Here is a 26661-nt window from a genome sequence, read left to right as displayed (position 1 = left end):
CAATCAGCTGGATGCTGGAATCACACAGGATTTGCTGCGAAGAGCATGGTTAAAAATATGCATAATCCCATTGGCCAACAGCTCGGCAGCCATCATAAGATCGGAGTCAATAGTTATAGTCCATATTCAAGTGCACTCCTGAAAGGGAGCTCCACTAACGAGGCAAGAACACAGAACTGCTGGGGGAACTCAGCAAGTCAAGCAGCATCCCTAGGAGGAAAAGATATATAATCAATGTTTTGGGCCTGGGCCTTTCTTCAAGGTTCTCGAGTGAACTAGCATAGAGGGAATAGGAGTGTTATTTTTGTTATCTTTGAAATGAAAAAGTAGAAACAGGGAAGTGTCTCACGTCAGCTCGCCTCACCAACAGTGGAGAGAAAGATGTTAATTAATAATTGCAGTGCTTTGTCTGGGTTGAATGATTCCTGCATTTTCCATATTTATTTCAGATTTCCAGCATCCGTCATGGTTCTTCACCAGCTTTACAAGTTTTCAAAAGACATCTTACATCGTAAACTAAGGATCTCTTAACCTTCAATATCATTCGTGTCACTTCATTTCTTTTAGAGAAAGACTAGATAACAAAGGACTTCACAAATCCTCAATGGCCACTGGAATCTACATAGCCAACCATACAAACCAACAAGTACACCAAACTGAATACACATCATATTCAGATCTTGATACTTGTACGTAAAATTCAGACATACAGCACAGTAATAGGCCCTTCTGGCACAAGCCACCCAAATACTTCAATTAACCTAAACCCTCCCTCCCCAATACACTTATTTGGAAGAAACTGCAGCACCTGGAGGAAACCCACACAGACATGGGGACTGGGAGAATGTACGATTCAAACTAATGCTAACTTTGGCACACATGGATAATCCATGAGCTCATGTATGAACTGTACAAGTATTGGCAGGACAACCCTAAATGGTCAGAGGATGCAAACAAATTCATCTATTTCAGCAAAATCACTATTAAGAAGGGTTTGCCAAATAAGATATTCCCAAAGAAAATTTACAGACCCAAGATATTCTTCCACAAGATGAAATGCTGCTTTTTATTTTAAACTCATCTCCATTAAATCAGTAATTTTGAACTGAGGGAAACACAGAGTGAAAGCAAGACTATGACAAATAATTACTTCTTGTTGGTCAATAAATGCCTTCAAATAATCATGGACATTCACTGACATGATCAAGAATGAGGAGATAAAAAAACAGCAAAAAGTGAAGGACAGGAAATTAAATAGAATATTGAATAGAATGTGTGTGGTCACGCCAAGGTCGATGTCACACATCAATGATAAGGAATTCTCAGAGGAATAGACTAGACAAACTAACACATGGTTAGAGGTGTACTATAGATGCTAATAATGTGCACTATACATGGGATCAGGTGAATTGTTTCTCCAAACATTGAGTTTTTTTTTTAAATCGTTTATCATCATCCGATGGCAGAAGTACAAACAGAAGGTTGACATAATGGTGGCCAGTAGCCTTGCCCACTTCAGTCTTCTCAAGAAGTGTAATCGCCGTTGTACCTTCCTGACAAGTGGGGAGATGTTGCGTGCCAATGATAGGTGTTTAGTTAAGTGATCTCCAAGGAACATGGTGCTCTCTATATTCTCCCCTACAGAGTTGTTGATGGGTAGTGGAGGGTGGTTGTTCCTGATCCTCCTGAAGTCCACGATCATCTCCTTCATCTTGTCCAGGTTGAGATTCAGGTTGCCACTCTCGAACCACATCGTGAGCCTTTTCACTTCTCTGAACATCTGACAGATGAAGATGTATACTCCATAGTTAATAATACTGACTGTTTTTAACCAGAATTACCTCACCTATTTTGCTCAGATAGGAAATGTCAACTGCACACCTATAAAATTGAGAAGAAAACTAACAGAGAAGAGAAACAATGATAGTTTCTTTCCTGATTTGAATTGGACTTCTCCACAAGGTTGAATTCGGAAAAGAACAAAGCATGAGAAAATTTTATAATAGATAAAAGATAGGGAAGAAGGGTGGATAAGGAAAGAAAGTGAAGCAGAGGAGCACTTTGAGCATTTGCCATCTCCTTCAGGAGCATTGAAATTATGTAGATGGTGCTGAGATGATTGAAAGGAGAACAGTGGAAAGGAGAAAGGATGATGCAAGGATGAAGCAAACAGCGCACATGGAAGTAGTATGAGGGATTCGAGGAAAATGGAAAGGGAGCAGGAAATAGCATGGCTGATAGGGATAGAGGTTTCAAAACGACTGGGCAAGGACCACATATGCCCAGCAGCTCTGATCCCACATGCATTCTACCATAAACAGCTAACAACACCACCTCTCCAATACAGCATGTGCAAAACCACAGGAAATCAACTATTGGTACATTAAATTTGACACAAGGTCGCACCTTCCTTATTCGGCATCACCATTCTGTTTCTTCAGTCGGACTGCTCCTTCATTTTAAACATTCAAGCATCCTTGCAGTTCTTTAGCTTTACTGCTGGGTGGCAGTACAAATATTTCAGCTCTTCAGCTTTCTGCAGGCTTTAAATTCCAGTCATCATCCTGGCAAGTTTTCAGTTTTGAGCTTTATCTTTTTATTAAAAAGCCACCATTTTAACTTTCCTCTCAATCAGGTTCTTACATTTTTATTCCCTTCACCTATCCTGGCCTCCAGGCACAATATGGATGGGACTGCTGGGAGATGTGCAGCCTTTCATTAAAAAAATATATAAATGGCTGCAGTTCACCTGACATATTGCCAACACTTTGCAAGACCCAAAATCTCTCTCCCTCTCAACCAGCTCCTGGTCTGACAGTTTCTCAATTTTGACTCCCCTTTTCAATCCCAGCAAATCTCAGCTCATTAATGTTGTGCCCCGGTTCTCAATGCACACCCCTCAATCTTCAGCCTCCAGCCCTCCACTTTCCACACCACCATCCTTAAACACAGCTTCAGGGCCACAGAGCAAGTGCTGTCAGGAATGCTACTATTCGTGATCCCTAATCTATCTTCGAAGTACTGACTCAGTCTGTAACAAAAACAAAAAAAAATGCTGAAAACATTTGACAAATGATCAGTCCTAACAAAAACTTCTCTACATGTTGGCTGATCTGCTAAATATTTTCAGCATTTTCTGCTTTTATTTCAGATTTCCAGCATCTGCAATATTTTTATTTTCTTCTATTCACAAGAAACATGACATTAATTGCTGTGCACGCTTTGAAGCGAAAAATGATGTTGCAACGAAGAAGACCGCCCCTCCTCCAAACGATCAGGTGCTGTGTCTTGGAGTTGGTGACGCAAGGAGTGAGTTAGGCAAGGTCAACCCATGGAAAGCTGCTGGACTGGATAACATTCCAGGCAGAGTGCTAAGGAGCTCAGCTAGTGGATGTTCTCACTGACATCTTTAACATATCCTTGATAAGTGCCGTGATCCCAACGTGCCTCAAAGTCGCCACCCGTGTTCCCGTGCTGAAGAAGTTGTCTGTGTCCTGCCTCAATGACTACTGCCCTGTCACACTCACACCCACTGTCATGAAGTGCTTCAAAAGGCTTGTCTTGAGGCACATCAAGTTCCTGCTGCCCCCGTCACTAGACCCCCTGCAGTTCACATACAGATCCAACTGCTCTATGGATGATGCCATCGCCACTGCCCTCCATCTAGCCCTCACCACCTGGAAAACAAGGATTCATATGTTCAAATGCTGTTTATTGACTTCAGCTCGCCATTCAACACAATTATACCTCAGTACCTCATAAGGAAGTTGAACCTACTGGGTCTAAACACCTCTCTCTGCAATTGGATTCTCGACTTCCTGTCGGGGAGACCTGAGTCAGTCCGGATCAGTAACAGCACCTCCAAGACCATCACACTGAGTACTGAATCCACTGTCATTCACTCTGCTGACCCACAACTGTGCAACTAAACACAGCTTGAACCACATTATCAAGTTTTCTGACGACATGACTGTGGTGGGCCTGAGCGGTAAGAATAAGGAGTCAGCATCCAGAGATGAGATGCAGTCGCTAAATGACTGGCACAGAGCCAACAACCTGTATCTGAACATTAAAAAAACAAGAGATGGTTGTCAGACCATTGACGGCTCTTAGCAGTGCACTTGGCACCAGCTCCCTAGCCAAGAAAGCCCAGCAGTGCCTCTACTTCCTGCGAAGGCTGAGGAAAGTCCATCTCCCAGGCTCCATCCTCACTACATTCTACAGAGGATCTATCGAGAGCATCCTGTGCAACTGCATCACTGCCTGGAAACTGTACATCCTTGGATCACAAGACCCTGCAGAGGATAGTGAAGTCAGCGGAACAGATCACTGGGGGCTCTCTTCCGACCATGAAGGACATCTACAACACTCGATGCAGGCGAAAGGCAATAAACATTGTGAAGGACTCCACACACCCCTCATGTAAACTGTTCTACCTTCTGCCATCTGGTAGGAGGTACCGTAGCACTAGGGCCCTTAGGTCTAGATTGGGCAACAGGTTTTTCCCCCCAGGCCATCAGGCTCTTGAATTCACAGAACATATGTGCAAAGAGTACCTTGTTACCATGGACTTTTACTGTATATGACTTAATATTTCAATGTGTTTAACTTCTATTATAACTTATATTTATGCAAATATGCTCCTTGGTCCTGAAGAAACGCTATCTCTTCTTTACCGAGCGTGCATGGTATGAACGATAAAGGGGACTTGGGTAAAATTAATTTTTGACCAATTGCTGCATTTTTATCGTCTTTCCTTCATTCAATCTCAATTTTTATGTAGATAACTTCAATTTACTCTTTTTACATCCGTTTTCTCCCATTGTCCTTATTTAAAATCTTTAACTTGCGCTGACCAGCCTTTTGGTGCAAGTAGTTTGGAAAATAATTGCAACCGAATTGGTTAAAATTGAGTTCAGTCTCGATCAATCATCAAATTATTGAAACAAAAGACTGACTCGTTGCCATTAAATGACCTTTAAGATGTCAAAGAACAAGGGTGTTGTGGGGGAAGAAAGAAGTTAGCAGAACTTCCCCGCTTGTCCAAGTTTGGATCTTTGGATTGTACATTTTGTTATCTGAACAATGCTTTCTGAGTCCTCAGTGCACCTAACAATGCCTTGCACTTAACTCAGCAAACTGTCAGGTACAGAAGGGGAAAAAGGCCTTAATGTTATGCTGCCTTTCACAAATCTAAAGTGCCCAAAAGTGCATTTTAGTCATTTTTTTGTGTGGCACTATGAAAAATAATTTTTAACTAAAACCAGACTTTATTCACAATAAATTATTTACAAAAGGAAAACAGTTTAAAGCATCTTCACACCCTTAGTTTTGTATCCATGCATTCCCATCACTGTACATTGCTACATTCATTTCTATTTACACCATTACCACCCCTTGTTGTGACTCCATCCTCTATTGTTTCAGGGGCTTCCCCTCAGTCTCAGCCCCTGTATCAGAATGCTGAATGTCTAATATTTTGACTAGTCCGAATAAAGATCTGTTCGAATGATCCATGTTTTGTCTTAATAAGTTCTAATGATCAAATGTAAATTTCTTCATTGTATTCAATACTTGCCACCATTTTCTCTTTAATGCTGTAACCCTCTGACTTGCACATTACCAATTTCATTTGCACTGTGGTGACCAACACCCATTAACAAAACCCTTCTAAAATAAAACCAGAACACAAGAGATTGGGTTTGATCTCAAATAAACCACAAAGAAATAATGGTTCATATTGAGAGTACCTAATTATTAAAGAACCACATTCCTGGGCTATTAATCAAGTAGAAAGATTAAAATTAAGGCAAGATAGATAGCTTTGTGCAAAAAAAAACAAAGCTCTACTGATAGGGTAAGGGGAGTGGGAGTGGAGTGCAAATTCTGGCACAAACAATGGACAAACAATGAATTACAGATAAACTATGGTGATTTATTCAAGCATGAAAGAAAGTCATGCAAGTTCCATCAAGAGGATTGAGAAACCTTAATTTTAAAAAAACAGCAAGGTGTTCAATCCTTTCTGCTTTATTTGGAAAACTTCACCGCTATTGGGGAAATGATCAAGAATCACCAAATGAGATATAGTCAACTTACTGACTCCGGCCCAAGATTTCTCCATCTTACAAAAAGAACAGTCCATTTGAATGATCTGTATTTCTGCTTTTGGTCATGACCATGGAACATTACTACAAGGTGCAATAAGAGCACTTTTAAAACAGTAACATTACAAAACCAAAATCAGCACAGCTATGTCCAAATTATTCTGAATTTAAGTCAAAGACTTCCTCTCTGGTTAATATTTAAGCATTTGACACATCTGGCAAACTTCAGTTGCAAACAGATGTACACAAAATTCTCAGTTTACAAAAGACTTGGTTCTGCTAATTACCAACTACTCAAATAGAAAGACAGAATTCTCTAAAATACAAGGAAATGTGGAGATTAATCTATTATGGTTTCTCAACCAATTTCCTCCACCATAAATTAAGATTGTTTCGTGGGGTGACAATTCAAATAGCTCTGAAATGACACTGAGCAATGCTATATTCTAACAAATTAGTCTGAATTTTTAATCTGCTACCTTCAAGTCCATTACTTAAATATTAACCAAATTGCAGAGACTGGGGTGGGCTGCCTTCATGAACCAGTGTAGCCTCTGTGAGCAAAGCTGATATGTGGTCTTCTAGGATTTTGACCCAGCAACATTCAAGGGATGGGGTTAAATATTCAGTTGAGAATGGTGTGCGACGAAATGAGGATCTTGGCCACAGTCCCAAGTAACTGATCCCTTTGTCTTTCCAGGGGATTGCAGGTTTGGTGGTTGGGGGGAGGGGAGGGGGGGGACACAAAAATTTACTGATTTAAATGATCATTGTGCACCTTGTTGATAGCACACAATGCAGCCACCTCCACCAATGGGATATATTTAGTAAGCAGTTTAAGTACAGATTAAGCAAACTGATTTGCCTCGGCTTCTTCTACATTGTTGGAATTGTGCACAACAGCAAATGGGGAATCTTCTATTACAGCCCTGCTTTGTGCCTTTTGGAAAGTGAAGCAGATAGAGGTGGATCTTCCGAGTTGAACCATGTTAACAGGACAGCCAATGTTCATGAGTTAAACAGCAAGAACATGATTACTTACTACACTGCTTCTTTCTTGTTCCCACAGTATGCATGCAGCTGGTTCAGTCAAGTTTCTGGTCAAGTGGAAGGGGAAATGGAAGTGGAAGGTGAAGGGTTCGATGATGATAACAATTACACCCCGGGGACGTGATCAGACCAGTAAAGCCATTTGTCTTATCACGCTAAACCTGGCTGTTACACAAGTCTTGCTACATGAGGACAGCGATTGCTCATTATCTGATAAATTTTAACCAGAGGTGTACATAGCAGTTTTAGCACATTTCTAACCTTATGATCAAGGGGAAGTCATTAATGATGTAGTTGAAGGTAATTAGCCTGGAAGAGAGAGGAATTCATCCATATAATTCTCTGGGATTGAAATAATTGTCCTCCAACCATCTTCCCTTGTGTCAGTGCCTCTTCACCCCTCCACCCAATTTATATTGATTTTTCCAAGACTCTCTTGTGTCTAGGACAGTCACTCTCATCTTGCTGCTTGAATTCAACTTTATTATCTCGGTCTTGACCAAGGTTGGGATTGAATGGACTTGGAAAAATCCAAACTGAGCATTGGTGATCAGGTGCCACCTGATAATATTGCTGATGGCACCTTCCACCATTAATGAAGACAGAGGAGACGAATAGGCTTTGTCAGATTTGATGCCTTTTTGAAGAGGACATTCTTGGGCAATTTTCTACATGTTAGTATGATTGCCGGAACTGTGAAGTTACCGACGCAGCGAATCCTAAAGAACACATCTTTCGCACTTCAACTGAAATTGTGTTGGGATTTGTAGACTTGGGTAAATTTGGTGCACTTGAGCATTTTTTTCCACTGGAAGGGAATCAAATTGGCTGAATACCTGCTTGAGTAACAATGGGAATCTCAGGAGGAGGCTGAAAGGCATCATCCACTGCCTGACGATGACCACAAGGTGTTTCAGCTCTGCCTTTTGAATTCATCTGCTAGGCTATGCCTCGATTGAGGACTATGTTCTACATGAAACTTTCACCTGTAAGCTGTTTAATTATTCATCAGCACAACCGTAAACTTTGAATAATCATTTGGTTGTGGGATCATTGATCTATTTATATGCTTCTGCTATATAGTGTACGTCTTTTTTTTTAAATATATATAATGTAGCCTCACTAAGTTTGTACCCCATTGTTAGGTAGGCCCAGCGGTGCTCTTTACATGTTCAATAATATTGAACTGGTCTTCTAAATTGATAGTTTTGTAGAAATAATGGGTATGCTTGTGTCAGGCTAAGAAGTTGCAATGTAGTGCCATTCTGTCACAGCTAATAACACAAAATGAGTTACATATACCATTTCATGATCCGTCACCCTGGTCACAATATCATCTCACTACTACCTTCAGGCAGAAGGTACGAAACCTGAATTCTCTAGGTTCAAGGAGTTTCTTCCCAACAGCCATCAGGCTCTTGAAACTCCCATTGGTACACTCATCGTGGACTGCCCTGACACCACAAAGATTATCTGTACTATTGCAAAGTCACTTTACGATCGATTTTTGTATTTATTGTGCCTTTTTAATTCAATTATTATTGTTGTTGCTCTTTGGTTATTTTTGTAGTTTTATTGACAAAGTACCTGTTTAGCTGCAGCAAGGATTTTAGTGCATGATAGTTTATTGTCGAATGCATTGTACAACGTCTATGTGTGTTGTACAATGCATACAATAGACTCATGATCATTCCAGATACATTCTGAGTCTATACCACTTAGTTCGATAGTTGTACCAAACTTGGTAAGAACTCAGTACTTTATCTCCACAAGAACTGTGTGGTGATCACTCGTACCAAAATCCCAGAGAAAAATATCTACAACAGATTTATTGACAAGGACAATGTTAATTTGGTCTTTGTATTCATGCTGGTGTTCACATCAAATGCAATGAGCCCAAGATGCTGTCAACTCAAGTTAGTTTTCATGCAAGGCCTGCTTCTTAACCTTGTTTTGCTCTCCACAGATGCTGTCTGATCAGCAGGGGATTTCCAAAGTTCTCTCTGGTTTCAGATTTCCAGCAGCTGCCCTGTTCTGCCTCTTTTGGTTCCAACATGCTTGTTGTTTTTCTCTCTCCAATTCCCTGATTCATCTATAAACTGGGCGTTTCTGAAATTAGTGAATCACCTGAGCAACCTTTATCTCCACCCTATCACAAACATTCCCTTTATTTCTCCATACCATGCCTAACCTATCCATACCATCTGTCACAACTTAACCTTCTACCCAAAAAAATCTTTAGATTTGTAGTCACCTCTCCCTCTGGCTTATCATTATCTTCAGCAACACATTTTCAGATTCCATATATACAGATTTCCTATTTTGGAATCGATTCAAACAATAAATTTTCACAAGGATTGTAAACACTGTTTCTCAAAGTGAGAGCTGTCTGGGTGTTGGAAATGAAACAAATCCATTTCAAGCAAAAAGTGCAAGAAATGCTCCCAGGGCATGTACATCATTGGTTAAATATAAAATAAAGCTCTGTCCATAGTGTCTCAAACACTCCCAAGAGCAGGGGCAGTGCAAAACAGCCACAGCATCAATCTCCTTCTATCAAGCAATACTTATATTGCTGAAAAGATTAGTGAATTAACTGTGGATCCAGAAATTCAACACAAATTGGAATGTTACTAAAGTTCAGTATTGAAGGAGACAGCTCAAAAATCAGTTTTTGTATAAAACATGCAACTTGGCAGAAGAAATTTAACATGGCTAAGTGCAATGTGTTGCATGCAGAAATGGGTTTATTTTGAGAAAGGTGTGCAAATGGTAAGAATGAAGCTGAAAGAAATCAGGGTTGACTCAGTAAACATAAGGCACTACACATCCAACCTACTAAAGCTTTCACTTCAACACTGAGAACCATATTATGCAAGTCAGAGATTACAGAGGTCAGAGATTTAGAAGGGCAAGAGAAACTGGAACTCTTTGGATTGATGAGAAACAAATCTCAAAGAAATTACCATAATTCATTAATGGAATGAAAAAAAAATCCAGACTTGGAGTTTAAATTGGAAGATAGGGTAATGTGGATTCAAATCAGTAACAGCTAAAAGTTAGGACTAACGTCAAAAAATTCTCTCACACAAAAAAAAGGATGAACAGGGTTCTACGTAGGTCAGTTAACCCTGCATCTTTCAAGAATATGTTGGCATCTTCCTGTATACAAAAGATATTCCTATATCTTAATATATTTTTTTAAATGATAGAAGCAATAACTTTAAGTGGAATAAAGACATATGAAACAATTACAAATAATCACACCTGGAAAACTCTTTGGGTCTCCACTAAGTTGTGAAAATTACCAGCTGTGTGAAGTTCAATGCAGACTTCAGGTCAACCCAAAAGTTCTGAGAAGACAAAATGCTTTGCCACAAGAAAAGTCCAGAGAGCATTTTCCAAAGAATAATACATATTTTTGGAAATGGAAAAAAACAAGAATAAAAGGAGAAAACAGGGCAGTGGAATTATTTTTGGACTGATCAAGCAAAGAGCCAGAAAATACAATATAGGCTTAATGACTTTCTCTTCCATTGTAAATGTCTCTTGATCTATGAAGGATCCTTATAGACACACAAAACCTTTTAAATATTAAAATGAAAGATCCTTGAAAAAAACTTGAATTTGCTGATAACTTAGAAACATATTCATCAGTGGAAAGATGAATATCAGTGGTTTCCAAACTTTTTCTTTCCACTCATATTCCACCTTGAGTATTCCCTATGCCACAGGTGCTCTGTGATTAGTAAGGGATTGCTTAAAGTGGTATGTGGGTGGGAAGAAAAAGTTTGAAAACCAGTGCATTACATGAATTTATTTTAATGTCAAGGAGACTAATCCTGGAACAATTAGTTTCAATGCTGTGTAACAAGAAAGAATTCAAAAATCACAAATGGTGTTTTCAAAGTCATCCAAAAATATCTCCAATTAATTGCTCTGAATTCCATAACCAAAACAGATAGCACAAGCAATCCATTGAAGTTTTAATTACACCCTAACCAGGAACAAACAAGTCACAAGTTTTCTCCAAATAGCATTTTGCAGAACTGTAGATGTTTGCACACACTCATTGTTATTCAATATCCAAATCAGATTAACCTGCAAACTAAAAAATAACTACCTTAGCCTCAAAAGTCCATCTACACATTTCCCCTATCAAAAGGTCACAGATGAGAACCTTTCTCTCAAGGTTGAAATTCCACGGGGGTGGGTAATCCATGACCTACCAAGGTATTTTACTGGGATGCTTCATTTAACCATAAAAGGAGAAAAATGTTCCTTTCTTGTCCCTCGTATTGAATTCACCCTTTATCATCATCATATTGTTTCCTAATATACAGCAGACTTTCTGTAACAAGATGGAAAAAAGGCAACACACCGAAGAGAGAAAAAGAGCAAGCAAAAATATGAGGGCAAAATGGAACACAGTGAGAGACAATGCACAAAAAGTTTATTTACGGCATCAAATAATTTTTTTTGCCATTAAATAAGATCAGTTTTAACTCACTTGAGCCAGAATGATTTCCTGAGATCAAAGAGAAAGCAGCAATGCTTATAGTAGTCTCCAAAATTAGTTAAGTCACATTTGGAGTATTGTGTGTCGTTTCAGTTGCCACATCAGAAGAGGGGCAAGTATATAAAATTATAAGAGGCATAGATGGGGTGGGTAGCCAGAGTCTTTTCCCCATCAAAGACTAGATGGCATTGTTTAAGGCGAGAGAGAGGGAAAGTTTAAAAGAGGTGAAAGGCAATTTTTTTTATTTGCACAGCTAGGAGCCTTGAACGCATTGCCAGGGAACGTGGAAGTAGATGCAACATCAACATTGAAGAAGCATTTAGACAAGCAAATGAACAGGCATGGGATGGCAGGGTATAGACCATGTGCAGGCATATGTGCAGTTTAAATTGGCATCAGTATCAGCACAGACAATAGACTCTGCTGTACTGTTCTATGAATGCAAATATCTCACTATACTTTTAGACAAATGATATTTGCTATCTACATTCATTCCTGAGCCACATTAACACTTAGCCCATTACTTTTTCTCACTTTTAATTTGACCACAGGCATAAATTGGTAATAAGAAAACTTTGGGGATAAAAATAAAGAGTACCAAAGATCTGTACCAACTAATGTAATCTTTGGCAAAAACAAAAATAAGGCCATTCTGCCTCTCATCCCTGTTTTGCCATTCAGTTGTTCAACCACTTTTAGTGTCAGAAATTCATGGCGTACCACTGTGCCACCCAACTACAGAGTGTGAAACAACACTTGCCATCTAATCTGAGGAAGGGCATCCTTGTGATTGAAGGACTGAAGTAAATGGTCACCAGACTGATTCCTGGGATGGCAGCACTGAGGAATGAAGAAAGACTAGATAGACTATGGTTAGACTCGTTGAAATTTAGAAGAATGAGAAGGGATCTCACTGAAACACAATATTCTGACACAACTTGAGAGGTTAGATGCAGGGAGATTGTTCCCATTGTTGGGGGAAGTCCAGAACAAGGGGTCACAGTATATGGATAAGGGGTAAGCCATTTAGGACTGAAATAAGGAGCAAAGTTGTTGAGGTCATTTTCCTAGATATATTCAAAAGGGAGTTGGAGATGACCCTGATGGCAAAATAGATCAAGCGATGATACGAGAAAGCAGAAATAGGGTTCTAAGATCATACGATCAGCCATAATTGTATTGAATGGTGGATTTGGCTCGATGGGATGAATAGCCTGTCCCTGCACCTAGTTTCCTTGATTCTATGATCACATAGAACCTATTGCATTTCACAGCCCTGCAGTATAAAAGCGGAGTATAATAAGCCACAGTACAGTCAAGTCCAATCCATAATAGCTTAGGGTAATAACCTTTTGTCTCTAGTCCCAGAGTGCACATAATCACATAATAACCAGTGTAACCAGCCCCAGAAAGTGAAAATATTGTGTCAGTCCACTGTAATCAAACTCAGAGCAAAAGGACAATGTGATAACAGAGTGCACCCTATCACATTCTGAAAGCATGCTGTGTTAATCCGCTGTACCCAATCTCAGTGAAAGGATAATGTTATATCTGCTATAGTATCCTCCCCAAGAGTACAAAACAAAAGTGTGAAATCCTTTTCATACACAGTGGGAAAAACAGATAAATGCATCAAAAAGAAATTGAAGATGTCAATTGCCCTTGGCTCTGATGCTTTAAAAGCTTGTATTGATATCCACTACCAAGTTGTTTTTCTAAAATTCAGAGAAAACAGGTATCACTGGGAAGGTAAACATTTCACATACAACCCCCACACCCCCCCCCCCCCCCACCACCTCCAAGTTGGAGTCCAGAACCACTACAGTTCTTGCATTGAAGGTTCCCCATTGTGCAATCTGGTGAAGATTTTGTCCCACTAACGATATTTTCAAAGGTGATGCAAGAGTTGGAAGGGAATCTCCAGATGATGACATTCACATGTCCCTGCTGCCCTTCTCCCTCATACAGCTTATGAGTTTTAGAGGTGCTGATGAATAAGGCATGCTCCTGCACTGTATTCTGTAAATGGCACACAATGCAGTCACAGTGCACCAGTGGTGGATGGTGCAAGTGTTGGCTTGTGTGCCAATCATACTGGTCTTAATTTCTGGATTAATCCAAGACAAAAAAGGCTTTCATTTATAATTGCATCTTTTGCAAGTTATTACAAATATTTTTAATAGCTAATGAGATGCTTTTGAAATACAATCATGAATGGAGTACAAGAAATGCTGCAGCCAATTTTACTCTTGTACGTAGTAATGACCGAATAATGTGACTTTTTATTCTCTTCACTGAGGGTCTAGGATATTCAATGTCCACTCTTGGCCCTGTTACACAGTGATAACTCAAAACAATGTTAAAATATACCTTGACAACTACTCATAAGGGTGTGTGTGCCAACTCAAAAATTATGTGATTTTTAATGTCTTAATTGGTCAAACCTTGCCTCACTCCAATACCATGAACCTAATGAACTTTGCACACAACCACGATTAAGTGTTTTTCAAGTATCATAATTTATCCTTCATGAATGAACCATGGACTATTTGATTGGCAAGTTGGCACCTGTCTAAAAGAAATGGAATGGATTTAAAAGCCTACATTCTGCAAGCTTACACCTGGTTATTTTGCTACAAAATGGCAGTCATTATTCACATGGACTGTACACTATTCATCCCCACTTTCACTTAGCCATTTACAAGCATTATCAACAGAAATGCATTTCCAACTGTACCAGATGTTCATATTTAGGAACAGCAGTTAAGAACAAACTTTGCTTTCAGAACTTTGATGTAAACGTTCCTGACAGTGCCAGTCAACTTTAAGCCTTGGTTTGTTCTTTAATCTCCTGCCATTAAAAATAGATTAACATTTTTATTTTGAGTTCATGCAATCAAAGATTCAGAGATTATGGAAAAACTAACACTCAAGGGAAATAGATAGGAAACCTATTTATATTTCTTTTGTTCATAAGAGGAAAGAATTGGAAATTAGTAAAATATATTTTAAAGCATCAAGGAACTTCTTTTCTAGTTCAGAGAATACAAACTAATCTGTCAGGTCAGGTATCAGCGACAAAACCATTCACCCAAGAGCTGTTCTACCCGAGACTTTAGATTTGAATTTTGAAACAAATCTCGTCTCTTTTAAAAAAAAAATCACAAGTGCAAGTTGCTTATGCATTTCAGATTTCAACAAATTAAGACTTCACAAGTCGCTATTCATCTGAAAACTACATTCCATCAAAATTATAATTCTATCATTTTTAATTCTATGATATTTAATTCTATAACAATTCTATAATAAAAATGATTGTGGATTTCAGGAAGAGGAATAACACCCTCTACTACACAAAAAAACAGAATTACAAGTACAGAATGTCTGATTGTAATCAGGAACTAGCAGAAACCACAGATGTAAGGCATGGTTTAGAGGTCAGAAACATATGAATAAAGAATATTGAATCATTCTTTCAAAATACATTAGTTTGTTGCATATTTACTCATTAAAACCCTTGAACAGAATTGTGTTAGCAATTGCCAGATACAATCAACTACACACAAAAAGGACAAAATCTCAATAAAAATTACAGACATTTTTCCCCTCACCAAGTATTTTGAAGAATAACATGACCTTGGAGGAGAGATACTACTGTCTTAGAAGCAGAACTTTATAAACACTACACACGACTGACCGAGAAATGCCCTTCATGCAAAGTGCATAACATGTACAACAGGAAAATAGACCGTTCATGCCAACAGTTCTCTGCTGGTGTTCAGTTTCCACAGAAGATTCTGCTTAAATTTTCAAATGATTGTATCAAATCCTTTCTCTCTCACTTACCTGAAAATGCACCTGTACTATTTACAACTACTGCTTGTGTTAGTCAATAATGGAATATCAAAAGCATTTTGAATTTAGAGCAATGCAGTAAGCCACTGTAAAAGTCCTGGAGAAACTCAGCAGGTTGCATCCAAAGGAAGAAAAAGGGTAACCAACATTTCAGGCCTAGGCCCTTTGTCAGGCCTGAAACTTCCTATAGATGCTGCATGGCCTTCTGAGTTTCTCCAGCACATTTGCGGATTGCACTCAACCCCAACATCTGCAGACTGTCCTGTTTAACTATTGATTACAGCAGTTGACAAGCAACTTGCAAGTTCAAATCCCAAACGTGGCAATATGATGACAATTAATTGAACTAACTTGTGTGCTATCATCAAAACTTTATTAGGTTGCTGAAAATAGGCAAGAGGTTCACTAATAGCCTTCTGGGAGGGGAGTTTGTCATCTCAATCCAATCTGGTCTATATACAATTCCAGCTCCATATTGTTCTTAATGCTCATTTATGCATCAAATATTGTTTGCTGAGTGTTGCCTCCATTCCCAAGAATGCATTTTAAATGTTCAAACACTTAGACGTAGAGAAGAAACTGTTTGATTTCATGGCTTTTGGTAGGTCAACAAAATTTCAACTGAAAAGAACACATACATCCAACTTTTATGGTGCAGTGAAAAGAAAAAGGGAATCTAAGCCAACTGAGCAACAAGGGATTAACCCTTTAGAGATCAGTTACAGTCATCAATGGGCCAATGTGGCTTGGTTTAAACTGAGTGGTTATCCACTACTCAAAGATCATACTCATTAACATCAGCAACTTTGTAATGGGTATGTGTTTAAATTCAATACATACCCTCTGTCCTCTGCAAGTTAGCCTACAAGGTTCCACAATCTACCTTTCAAGCATACCCATTAACAGATTTTCCTGATGTAAAAGTACAGCGTGTGGCATATTCTGCAAAAAGACACTTACTGTTCCACAAACTTTAACATCGTGCAGACGGCCCCATTCGTCTTCATGGCTGTCAACAATCATGACACTGTCATCTTCATCCAGTCCCCATTCTGCCTGAAGATCAATGCGAACTTCTTCTCCAAGAGAGTGCATTCCAACTGCTGGAAACAATCCGTCTGGAGACATAGCCATAACTACAGACCCTACCTACACAAATACAGAAAGGGAATACTCCAGGTTGATGACAAGGTTAAATCAAACAGTATTTACAGTCGAGGAAAATGGTACATTACCCAATATTTAACTGAAAATTTGAGTATTTTACAACACAAGAACAGGAAATATGCTACTCAATCCACTGGGCTAATTCTGGGTTTCATTCAAAGTATGGCTTTGAATACCTCAAATACTTTACCTACCTTTAGTCCATTATAGATATAGTAAAAGTCAAAACTTCAGCTGTAAGAAATCTGGACCACTCAAGAATCCAGACTTCAAAAACTCACTTTTTAAATTTAGCAGGCTTTTGTGTGCTTGAGTAAGCGTTGGAGACACACAGAAGTCGTAGAAATGAACGAATAAATGTGTTTTTTTTGTACTTTATATTTTAGATGGAAAAAATGTTAATAAACTATCAAAATATACCTGTTCATCTCTATTATCCTTAAATTTGAATTTTTTAAGTACTGCCTGAGAATCTGAAAAAAATCCGAAAATCCAGACTCACCCAATCCCTGAGCAGTCCGGATTTTAGGACTTTTACTGTATTATGGCAGGGCAACCGAGGTCATTTAAGAGCTTTAGAAAATTTTTGATAAGGTCCTAAAAATATTTCCAAGACAGAAACAGCACAGAAATTCAAGATGCCCACTCTACTGCCCAACTGCGCACTCACAGAATAAATGGGCAGTGCACAGATTAGACGCTGTGTAAAACTATTTCCACCTGGCAACTTTGCTGCATCTCAACCACAAGCTCAAAAATATCTCACACTATGAATGAAATGTGTGCTAGAAAATCATTGTTTTACAAAATTTAATTAGAGGGCAATTATGTAAATAGTATAGAAATTGATATCCAAATATTTTGCGATAGAGACATGCTCTAAATTTCATTAATATTAAAACCACAAAAATATTAGCAAGACAAGCCTTAATTACAGCAGGAAGGTGGACAGGAGAATCTTTTACTGCTTGGCTGATGGAAAATATAAATTAATATAACGCCTGCTGTGTTTATGCATTGAGTACTATATTTATGTTCGTAGCTTGAATTTCTGTGTGGATTTTTCCCTTTTTTTGCTACAAAACCAAAAAAGGGAAAAGACTCCAGGATATACTTGTAATGAGGTATTGGTGAATTCCTTATTGTATCAGATTGACTTTCCTGTGCCACAATTTCTCAGAGCTCCAAGTAGTTGATTAAAATTTTGAATAAGATTAAAACAACAGAAGTGTTAGGCTAATTTTGGTAGCTTAGACATGCAGGTTATGGATGGCAGCCAGCTATCTCCAGAGTTTACATCTTTCACCTGGGGTGAAACACAAAAGTCTGCAGACGCTGTGATTGTAGTAAACTCTGGAAGAACTCAGCAGGTCTCACAGCGTCCAAAGGAGGCAAAGATACACAACCGACATTTCAAGCCTGAGCCCTACCTCATGCCAAAACCTTGAGGAAGGGCTCAAACCTGAAATGTCAGTTATGTATCTTTTTCCTTCTATGGACGCTGTGAGACCTGCTGAGTTTCACCAGCATTTCTGTGTCTTTATTTACCGTATATACTCGTGTAAAAGTCAAACCCCCTCCCTCATTTTTTGGCCCAAAATTCGTGCTTTTTTCCATATGACCCATGTAAAAATCAACCCCCCCCAACTATATTTGGACCCAAATGGCCGTCCATGCGAGCTTCTGATGCCCCAGCCACAGACTCTCTCCTAGGTCTCGGCCACCCACCCATCCAAGCTCCCGACACCCCCAAAGCGGACTTGCCACTTGGTCCCAGCCATCCGAGCTCCTGACGCCTTGAACAAAAGATACTTACTGTGTAATGCATGTAAAAGTCACCCCCCCCCAAATTTGACCTGAAAAATTGGACCAAAAAACTCAACTATTACATGAGTATATCTTGTGCTTGCCCAACAAGAACTTGATGCAATTTATTTTACTTCTTGAGGAGAGGGGGGGAATGATCCTTTGTGACTGTGTAATACTTGATGACATCCATTCCTCTGTGCCAACATTATAAAATGATTTTTTTCCCCAATATGATTAAACCCAATTCCTGAATGCTGCTAGCAATTCAAATGAAATGGATTTACAATAGATGGATGACAGATTGACTGTTTATACCCGTGCAATTTTAGAGATTTTATACACATTTATTTGCTGCAAACCCAATATAAAGGGGGAAGAACTAGTTTAGTACTTGTGATGCACTGAGGACTCTAGGGAGCAAGGTAAAAGTTGAAATAATGCCTGATCAATTATGATGCAGAATAAACAACAAAATGCTAGAGGAACTCTGAGTCAGGCAGCATTCATGAGTAGAAATAGTCCATATTTTGAGTCGGGACCCTTTATCGACATTGCAGTGTTCTGGACCATACACTGGTGTGTGATCCAGAATAATTTTGCATGAAGTTTGTCATTCTTAGATGTGAGATTATCATTTGGTTGCCCTAGCCAAAATGAAATCTTTGCAAGGTAAAACTAATTTCTGATGAGTGTGCTGTTATATTCATGATTCTCTTATTTCTTGTATATTGCCCTGACACATGATGCCACCATTTAGCCCATCAAGTCTACTCTTGCTCTCAGAACATACCCGTCTGTCCCATTCAGCACTGAATTCATATAGACTTTATTTTCTCCACTGTTGGCATACAAATTATGGTATCACAGATCAGTGTCTGTTTGTCTTTGCAAAACTGTTCTGCATTGCAAAAGCAACTTCATTTTTTTTTAATAAAAGGTGGGTAATTTAAACCCCCAAAAATCACTCATCTTCAATCACAAGAGAAACTGAATGGCAAGATGTGACCTTTAGAAAATCAAAATAAAAATGCAGAACACAATGGGAGAAAACAATTAATACATGAAGCATGGAAACCATTCATAGCAATAGAATTGTTGTGGCTGTGAGTTAAATGTCTGAGGCTTTTTTTGCTAAAGGTGAAGAGAAAGAAGTAGAAAGGCCTGCAGATGAGCCACATGCTGTCTACACCAGAGGGCTCAATGAGCCCAGGAGTAACAAAGGTGTTGGTTGTTCAGACCAAGTCACTGGGCCAGAGCACACCAGAGGAGCTGGATCATTGCTAGTGAGGCAGTCTTCAAACCATGCTGCTTTTTGCAGACACATCTTGTCTGTGATGTCCTTGATCACTTGCCAGGGATGGTAGTGGAGGCTGAAACATTAGGAACATTTAAGAGACTTTTAGGCAGGCACATGGATGGAAGAAAAATAGAGGGTTACGGGGTAAGGGAGAATTTAGTATCTTTTTTAAAAAAGGAATATATGGGTCAGCACAACATCTTGGGCCGAAGGACCTGTACTGTGCTGGAGTGTTCTATGTGAGTGAGAATGCTTCATTGTAGAGGTAGAATCCAACTGCCATGAACTATTATACTACTCGATCCCGTCAGTTGATTAAATATGGAGTGCACTGGTGTATGGACTGAGAGCATGCCAAATGAGAACATTGACAGTTTTATTGCAATATACTTTCACACCTCTTTTCCATTTCTTGTGAAAAATATGGTTGCCATTCCTCTATCAAAGGATTCTGCTGGGACACCACACCCAATTCGATCACCTGCAAAACATTTTGGCCCGAACTGCTGGCCAACACCATTTCCATTAAACAACCTACAAAGTGAAAAAAATAAGGACATTACAAAGAATTCCATTTTCCATATTGTAATTAAAATTGTGACACATTAGAGATCAAGCTTGAAAGTTACACTGATCAGCAAACCAAGATCTTAAAATGAACACAAGGGTAACTTGAAATGAGGAAAACAAAGATTCACCCATGTACAGGGCAAAACTTAGTTATTTTCTGCCAGCTTTAGATCCTCCTGCATCATACCATTTCCCATCCAGCAGAGAAATCAGCCACCCTACCCCTGAGCCTCATAATGCCACAGTGAAATCAGATGCATTCAGCTAGAGAAACTCTGCCACTTGTGTATTTAAAACAGTACCGTAATAGCTTATCCAAATCTAAGACAATAAACAAAATTCTGAAAGAATTCAGCAGGTTAAGTAGCATCTGCAGAGGCAAAAGGTGCCACCTGATGTTTCCGGTCACGACCAAGGGGAACAGGAAAGATTGCTAGTGTAGTACGAAGAGGAGGGTGGTGTGGGGTGGGATACAGGCTGGTGGAACCAGATGGGGAGGGGACGATGGGCTTCCCCTTATTTCCCCCATTCCAAAAGCAGGAAAACATGGGATCATGAGCAAGTCAACTTAATCGAGATTATCTCAAATGACTTGCAAAGGAGTTCCAAAGAATGCAAGGATTTAAAACAATACTTGTTAGGTCTCACCCTGAAGAGTGAATAATTCCAATTTCAGGACAAGATAGGAGTAAACAAAGCTTGAGAGCAGCAAGGATTAATGTTTATCTTTATCTCTGCTATATAATGCACACTGCTTGACCTGCTGGGCTCCTCCAACATTGTGATTTTACTTCAGAAAAAGATGTGCTGGTACACCATTGAATCCCAAAGCTCCACAAATGTTTTCCACAATTTTGGTTGGACAGACAATGAAAGTTTGTTTGCATTATCCTATTAAATTCTTTCAGTAATTGGATACAAATAAAAATCCACTTGTATTGCCCCATATAGGTCATACTGTCTCAATTTTTCATCTGTACTCACTTGCCATCATCTGCATGATAGGCAACAGAATGAGGAAGCCATCCTGGTTGGTGATCTAGCTTGTAGTACTGAGGGACGAGCCCGACTGCGATTGTCCCTCTCACACCAGTATCCACTATACACACCTACACAGGGAAAGATGAAACAATCGCATCCCATGAATAAATTGACACAATTGTGCAAAGCAGAATTCTTAGTAATAACTAGTCTTCCAATTCACTGAAATAATTTAAGCCCTGGCCTACCAGCCACATTAAAAAAAAAAATCACATTGTTAAGAACTTCAAAAATTAATTTTAATATTTGCAACCTTAAAAATCAGTGGAACTGGACACAACTGGAAAGTGTTTGGTTACGTATAATTCAATTAAATTAATTTGAATCACTCACCAGCAGCTGAAGTATTGAGGTTTTTTTTAAAGGGAAGGGAGAAACTGTAATCTCATGCATCAATCTCTGAAATAGTACCATAAAATTTATCTACCATTATGAAATGCTTCGAGCGTCTGGTGATGGAACGCACCAACGCACACCTCCCAGAGACACTGGACCCATTTCACTTTGCCTATAGAGGAAACCATTCCGCAGACAATGCTGTAGCCTTGTCGCTTCACTCCATCCTGGCCCACCTGGAGAACGACGACTCATACGCCAGGTCACTGTTCATTAACTTCAACTCGACGTTTAATATGATCATTCCCCAGAGCCTAGTGGAGAACCTGTCCCTCACTGGGATTCAACACCTCTCTCTGCTATTGGATCTTGGACTTGCTAACGGAAAGACCACAGTCTGTCTGGGTCAGTAGCAGAATGTCGAACACTGTCACGTTGAGCACTGGCGCACCTCAGGGCTGTGTGCTCGGCCCAATCCTGTTCACACTATTGACTCACGACTCCATCACCAGATCCAGCTCCAACAGTGTCATCAAGTTTGCAGATGACACAACAGTCATCGGCCTCATCAGCAACAACGATGAGTCGCACTGCAGAGAAGAGGTGGAAAATCTCATGAAATGGTGCGAGAGTAAAAACCTGAGTCTCAGTGTGGACAAGATGAAGGAGATGATCATGGATTTCAGGAGGACAAAGAACAACCTCCCTCCACTACACATCAACTACTCTGTAGTGGAGAGAGTGGAGAGCACCAGGTTCCTTGGAGTTCACTTAGCCAGTGACCATCTCCTCACTTGTCAGGAAGGCGCAACAGCGACTGCACTTTCTGAGAATACTGAAATGGGTAAGGCTACTGGGCACCATGATGTCAACCTTCTTCAGGAGCTCTACCTAGAGCATCCTGGCCAGTTGCATTACAGTGTGGTACGGTTACTGCAGAGAAATAGATCAGAGGTCAATCCACAGGATGACAAGAGTGGCAGAGAGGATCACTGGAATCTCCCTCCCCCACCATCGACATCATCTACTGGGATCATTGTCTGAAAAGGGTGCGCAAAATCAGTGAGGGCCCCTTCCACCTGCACGCAGCATCTTTCAGCTGCTCCCATCGGGGAAGAGATATAGGAGGATCAGAGCCAGCACCACCAGGCTGAGGAACAGCTTCTTTTCACAGGCAGTGAGAAGGCTGAACCACCAAAGGAAATGCTCACACTAACCCTCCGAGACTCTCATTTGAACAAAATATTTTTAAAATTTATTTACATAAATACTTGTCCTGCATATGCATTGTTGTCTGTATGTGTGTTATATCTGGATGTGTGTCTCCGTGTTTTACACCAAGGACCAGAGAATACTGTTTCATCGGGTTGTACTTATACAATCAGATGACAATAAACTTGATTTGACACAAAATAAAATGGCAACTGCATTCTGTGCAAAGGCAGATTGAAGATTTGGATTAAATCCATTAAATGGATTAAATCTCTTAATGGATTTGAGATTTTTCAAGGAATTAGATTAATTGAGTCCCAATAAAACATTCAACATTAACAGCAGCTCCTGTGCACAGACACATGGGTTAAACATTAGAAGAAATGTTAAGGTGTGATTGATTCCTAGCTTATTATCATTTTATATTAATAGACAAGTGCAGATATACATGGAGGCCAGGTAAAAGCTTAGTTTGAAAATGGATTGATTTAACAATATCTTACAACTATGGTCTATTGGGGTTCTCAAAGTTGTCTTTGTGAGTCAGGGAGGAATTTTGCAAAATACTTTGCTTGATATGGGTCTCTTTTGATTCCTATTTTTTGCTTCCCCAATGAATTAATGGCGCTGATGAAATGTGATAGATTTACTGGACTTTTTTCATTTTTTTTTTTAAGTGTCTAGTTAGTTCAGTGGCAGCACTCATTTTGGAGAGCTATTTCTTGGCTCAAATCCCACTTCAGAAAGTTGACCTCAAATTAAAGATGACACGTCTATACAAGCCTGAAAGTGAGCTGCGCTGTAAAAGGCTTTGCCATTTGGATTAGACATTAAATCAAGGCCTGCTGGATTGGTCAGGTGGGTGGAAAAAATCCCATGGCAATATACTAATGGCAGTAGGAAGTTTCCTAGGTGGCCTTGGTGATGATCAAAACCAAACACAAATATAGAAAATAGGAACAGATGTCAGTGATTTGACCTTCCAAACCTGCCCTGCCATTCAACATGATCATGAATGATTATTTAAATTTAACACCCTATTCCAGTTTAATCTCTCCCCATATTCCTCAAGTCCTCTAGTCCCAAGAACAATACTCAAAGCCATCTTAAATATCTTCACCCGCTTGTAGAGAATTCCATATATCCACCACTATCTGGAAGAAGAAATTTTTAATGTCAGATTTAAATAACTTGTCCTTTATTCTTTGACTGTGACTTCTGGGCCTGGACTCCATCATAGGGAACATCCTCCTGCATCTGTCCAGCTCCATGAGAATTTTCCCAGTTTCTGCAAAATTCCCCTGTCATTTTTCCAAATTCTAATAAATATCAGTCAAACTTACCCAATCTCTCCTTACATTAGTCAAGCCATCCCAAGAATCAACCTGCTGTAATCTCATTTGTTAGAGAATATGGAACAGTATAGCAGTCTGCACTAAAAATGATGCCAATATTAAACTAAAACTCTGCAGGTTGGACGTGATCCAGATCCAACTAGCTCTTGCATATTCATGCATCAGTCTCTAAAATAGTACCATCAAACACTACCCTGGCAGTTTTTTCCAGTCACCTAACACGATGTGAAAAAAAAATGCAACATTTTACCACTCTATCTACTTCCCTGGTCCCTTTCAAGGAACTAGGGATTTGAACCCCAGATTCCTCTGCACATCAATGCTTTGAAGAGTCCTGCCATTAACTGTAAACTCTCCCCTTACATTCGAGTTCCCAAAGTCCAACACCTCACACTTGTCCGGATTGAACTCCATCTGCATTTTTCTCTGGCCACAACTGCAACTGATCTATATCCTGTTGCATTCTTTGATAAATCTCTACACTGCACACAACTCCACCAGTCTTTGTCATCTTCAAACTTATTAACCCACCAACTTACTTTTTCATCCAAGTCATTTATCTCTAATCACAAACCAACACTGAACCCTGCAGAACATCACTGGTCTTAGACCTCTAGCCAGAATAACAATCTTCAACAGGCAAATAAGTCACCCATACATGGAGCTCTGGAATGAATTACAAATCACAATTAACAGTGATTACAACTCAAGCACAATTACATGCTAGTGAAACAAGTCTGCAGACGCTGTGAATGTAGTTAATATACAAATGTGCTGGAGAAACTCAGCAGTTCATGCAATGTCCATTGAGAAGGCAAAGATATAACACCAATTTTTTTTCCCTGAGCTCTTTATCCTATGGGCCAGCTCATTCCAAATCCTATCAATTCACCATAGTATTACCCCAGAGTGAATGCATCTGCCCTGGAAGAGCCCAATGAGCCATATATCCAAAGCCTCCCTCCTGCACCAGTTCCTTTGCCATGTATTCAACTTAGCACCTGAGTGGAGATGCCTTTGCAAGATCACAAAATATGGCCCATTGACCCATCAAGTCTGCTCTGACATTCTAATCACAAGCTGATTCATCCTCCCACTCAGCCCCATTCCCCGGCCTTCTCCGTGTAACCCTTGATGCCCTGACTAATCCAATACCTGTCAATCTCTGCCTTAAATACATCCAACGACCTCACTTCCAAATTCGTCTGTGGCAACAAGTTCCACAGACTCATGACCCTTGATGCCTTTTTTATCCTGAAGTTGTGCCCTCTTGTCCAAGACTCCTCTACCATACGAAACACCCTTGCCACATCTACTCTGCCCAGGCCTTTCAGCATTTGAAATGCCTCAAATCCCTCATGCTTCTGTACTCCAACAAGCACAATTCAAGAGCAGATAATCGTTCCCCATATACTAAACCTTTAATTCCCGGTATCATTCTAGTAAATCTTCTCTGAACCCTCTCCAACGCCAGCACTTCGTTTCTCAAATAAGGCACCCAAAGCTGTACACAGTTCTCCAAATGAGGTCTCACCATTGTTTTATAGTCTCAACATCACATCACATCCCTGCTCTTATCCCTGCTCTTATACCACCGACTCAACCTGGAGGTCAACCTTTAGGGGATCCTGCAGGAGGTCTCTCAAGTCTTTTTGCACCTCAGAGTTTTGAAATTTCTCTCCATCTAAATGATCATCTGCCCATCTATTTCTTCTACCAAAATGCATGACCGGACACTTCCCAACGTTGTTGTACTTCATCTGCCACCACTTTGCCCATTCTCCTCATCTATCCAAGTCTCTCTGCAGCCTTTCTGTATCCTCAGCATCACCTATATTGGTATCATTTCCAAATTTAGCCGCAAAGCCATGCATTTATTAATCCAAATCTTTTTTTTTCCTCTTTAAAATATTTTTATTGAGTTTAACACAAACCCTTTACACAGGGTAAACCAATGATAACATAAATCAAATCATATACATGTCACAAATCAGTTGTAAATGAGAAGTATAACCAAAATTATTAGAAAACTTATTTCATTCAGGACATCAAATTCTATAATTATAATATTAAACAATTAAATCATAACTTATACTACATCCAAAAATAATTTTGAATACAAAAAATATACTTAAAATACTTCACTGATGTGATTATATATTGTTCTGTGATATGATCCAAAATCTGTAGATATATCTCAAACTCACTGCACATTTGGACAGAAACAAATTGGTGACAGCCTTAATTTACTCTTGGTGCACGTCATAAGACATAGGTGCAGAAATAAGTTATTCAGCCGATCGAGATTATCCCGCCACTCAATCATGAGCTGATCCATTTCTC

At 39.5% G+C, this 26661-nt stretch overlaps 1 protein-coding gene across 2 annotated transcripts in view; it reads right to left on the bottom strand.

Annotated features, from left to right (window-relative positions):
• spryd3 (SPRY domain containing 3) overlaps nt 1-26661 on the bottom strand; it is a 295363-nt gene that overhangs the window by 249817 nt on the left and 18885 nt on the right. For both annotated transcript variants that reach the window (XM_069906732.1, XM_069906733.1), the window contains exons 4-6: nt 21359-21483; nt 20203-20338; nt 16492-16680 (exon numbers count right to left, since the gene is read on the bottom strand). In XM_069906732.1, the coding sequence (XP_069762833.1) occupies nt 16492-16680; nt 20203-20338; nt 21359-21483 (450 nt within the window). The remainder of the gene's footprint in view (nt 1-16491; nt 16681-20202; nt 20339-21358; nt 21484-26661) is intronic.

The sequence above is a fragment of the Narcine bancroftii genome, chromosome 12 (assembly GCF_036971445.1).
Source record: "Narcine bancroftii isolate sNarBan1 chromosome 12, sNarBan1.hap1, whole genome shotgun sequence".
Lineage (NCBI taxonomy): Eukaryota > Metazoa > Chordata > Chondrichthyes > Torpediniformes > Narcinidae > Narcine > Narcine bancroftii.
Note: the sequence above shows the minus strand (reverse complement) of the source record. Positions and strands in the feature narration are given on the sequence as shown.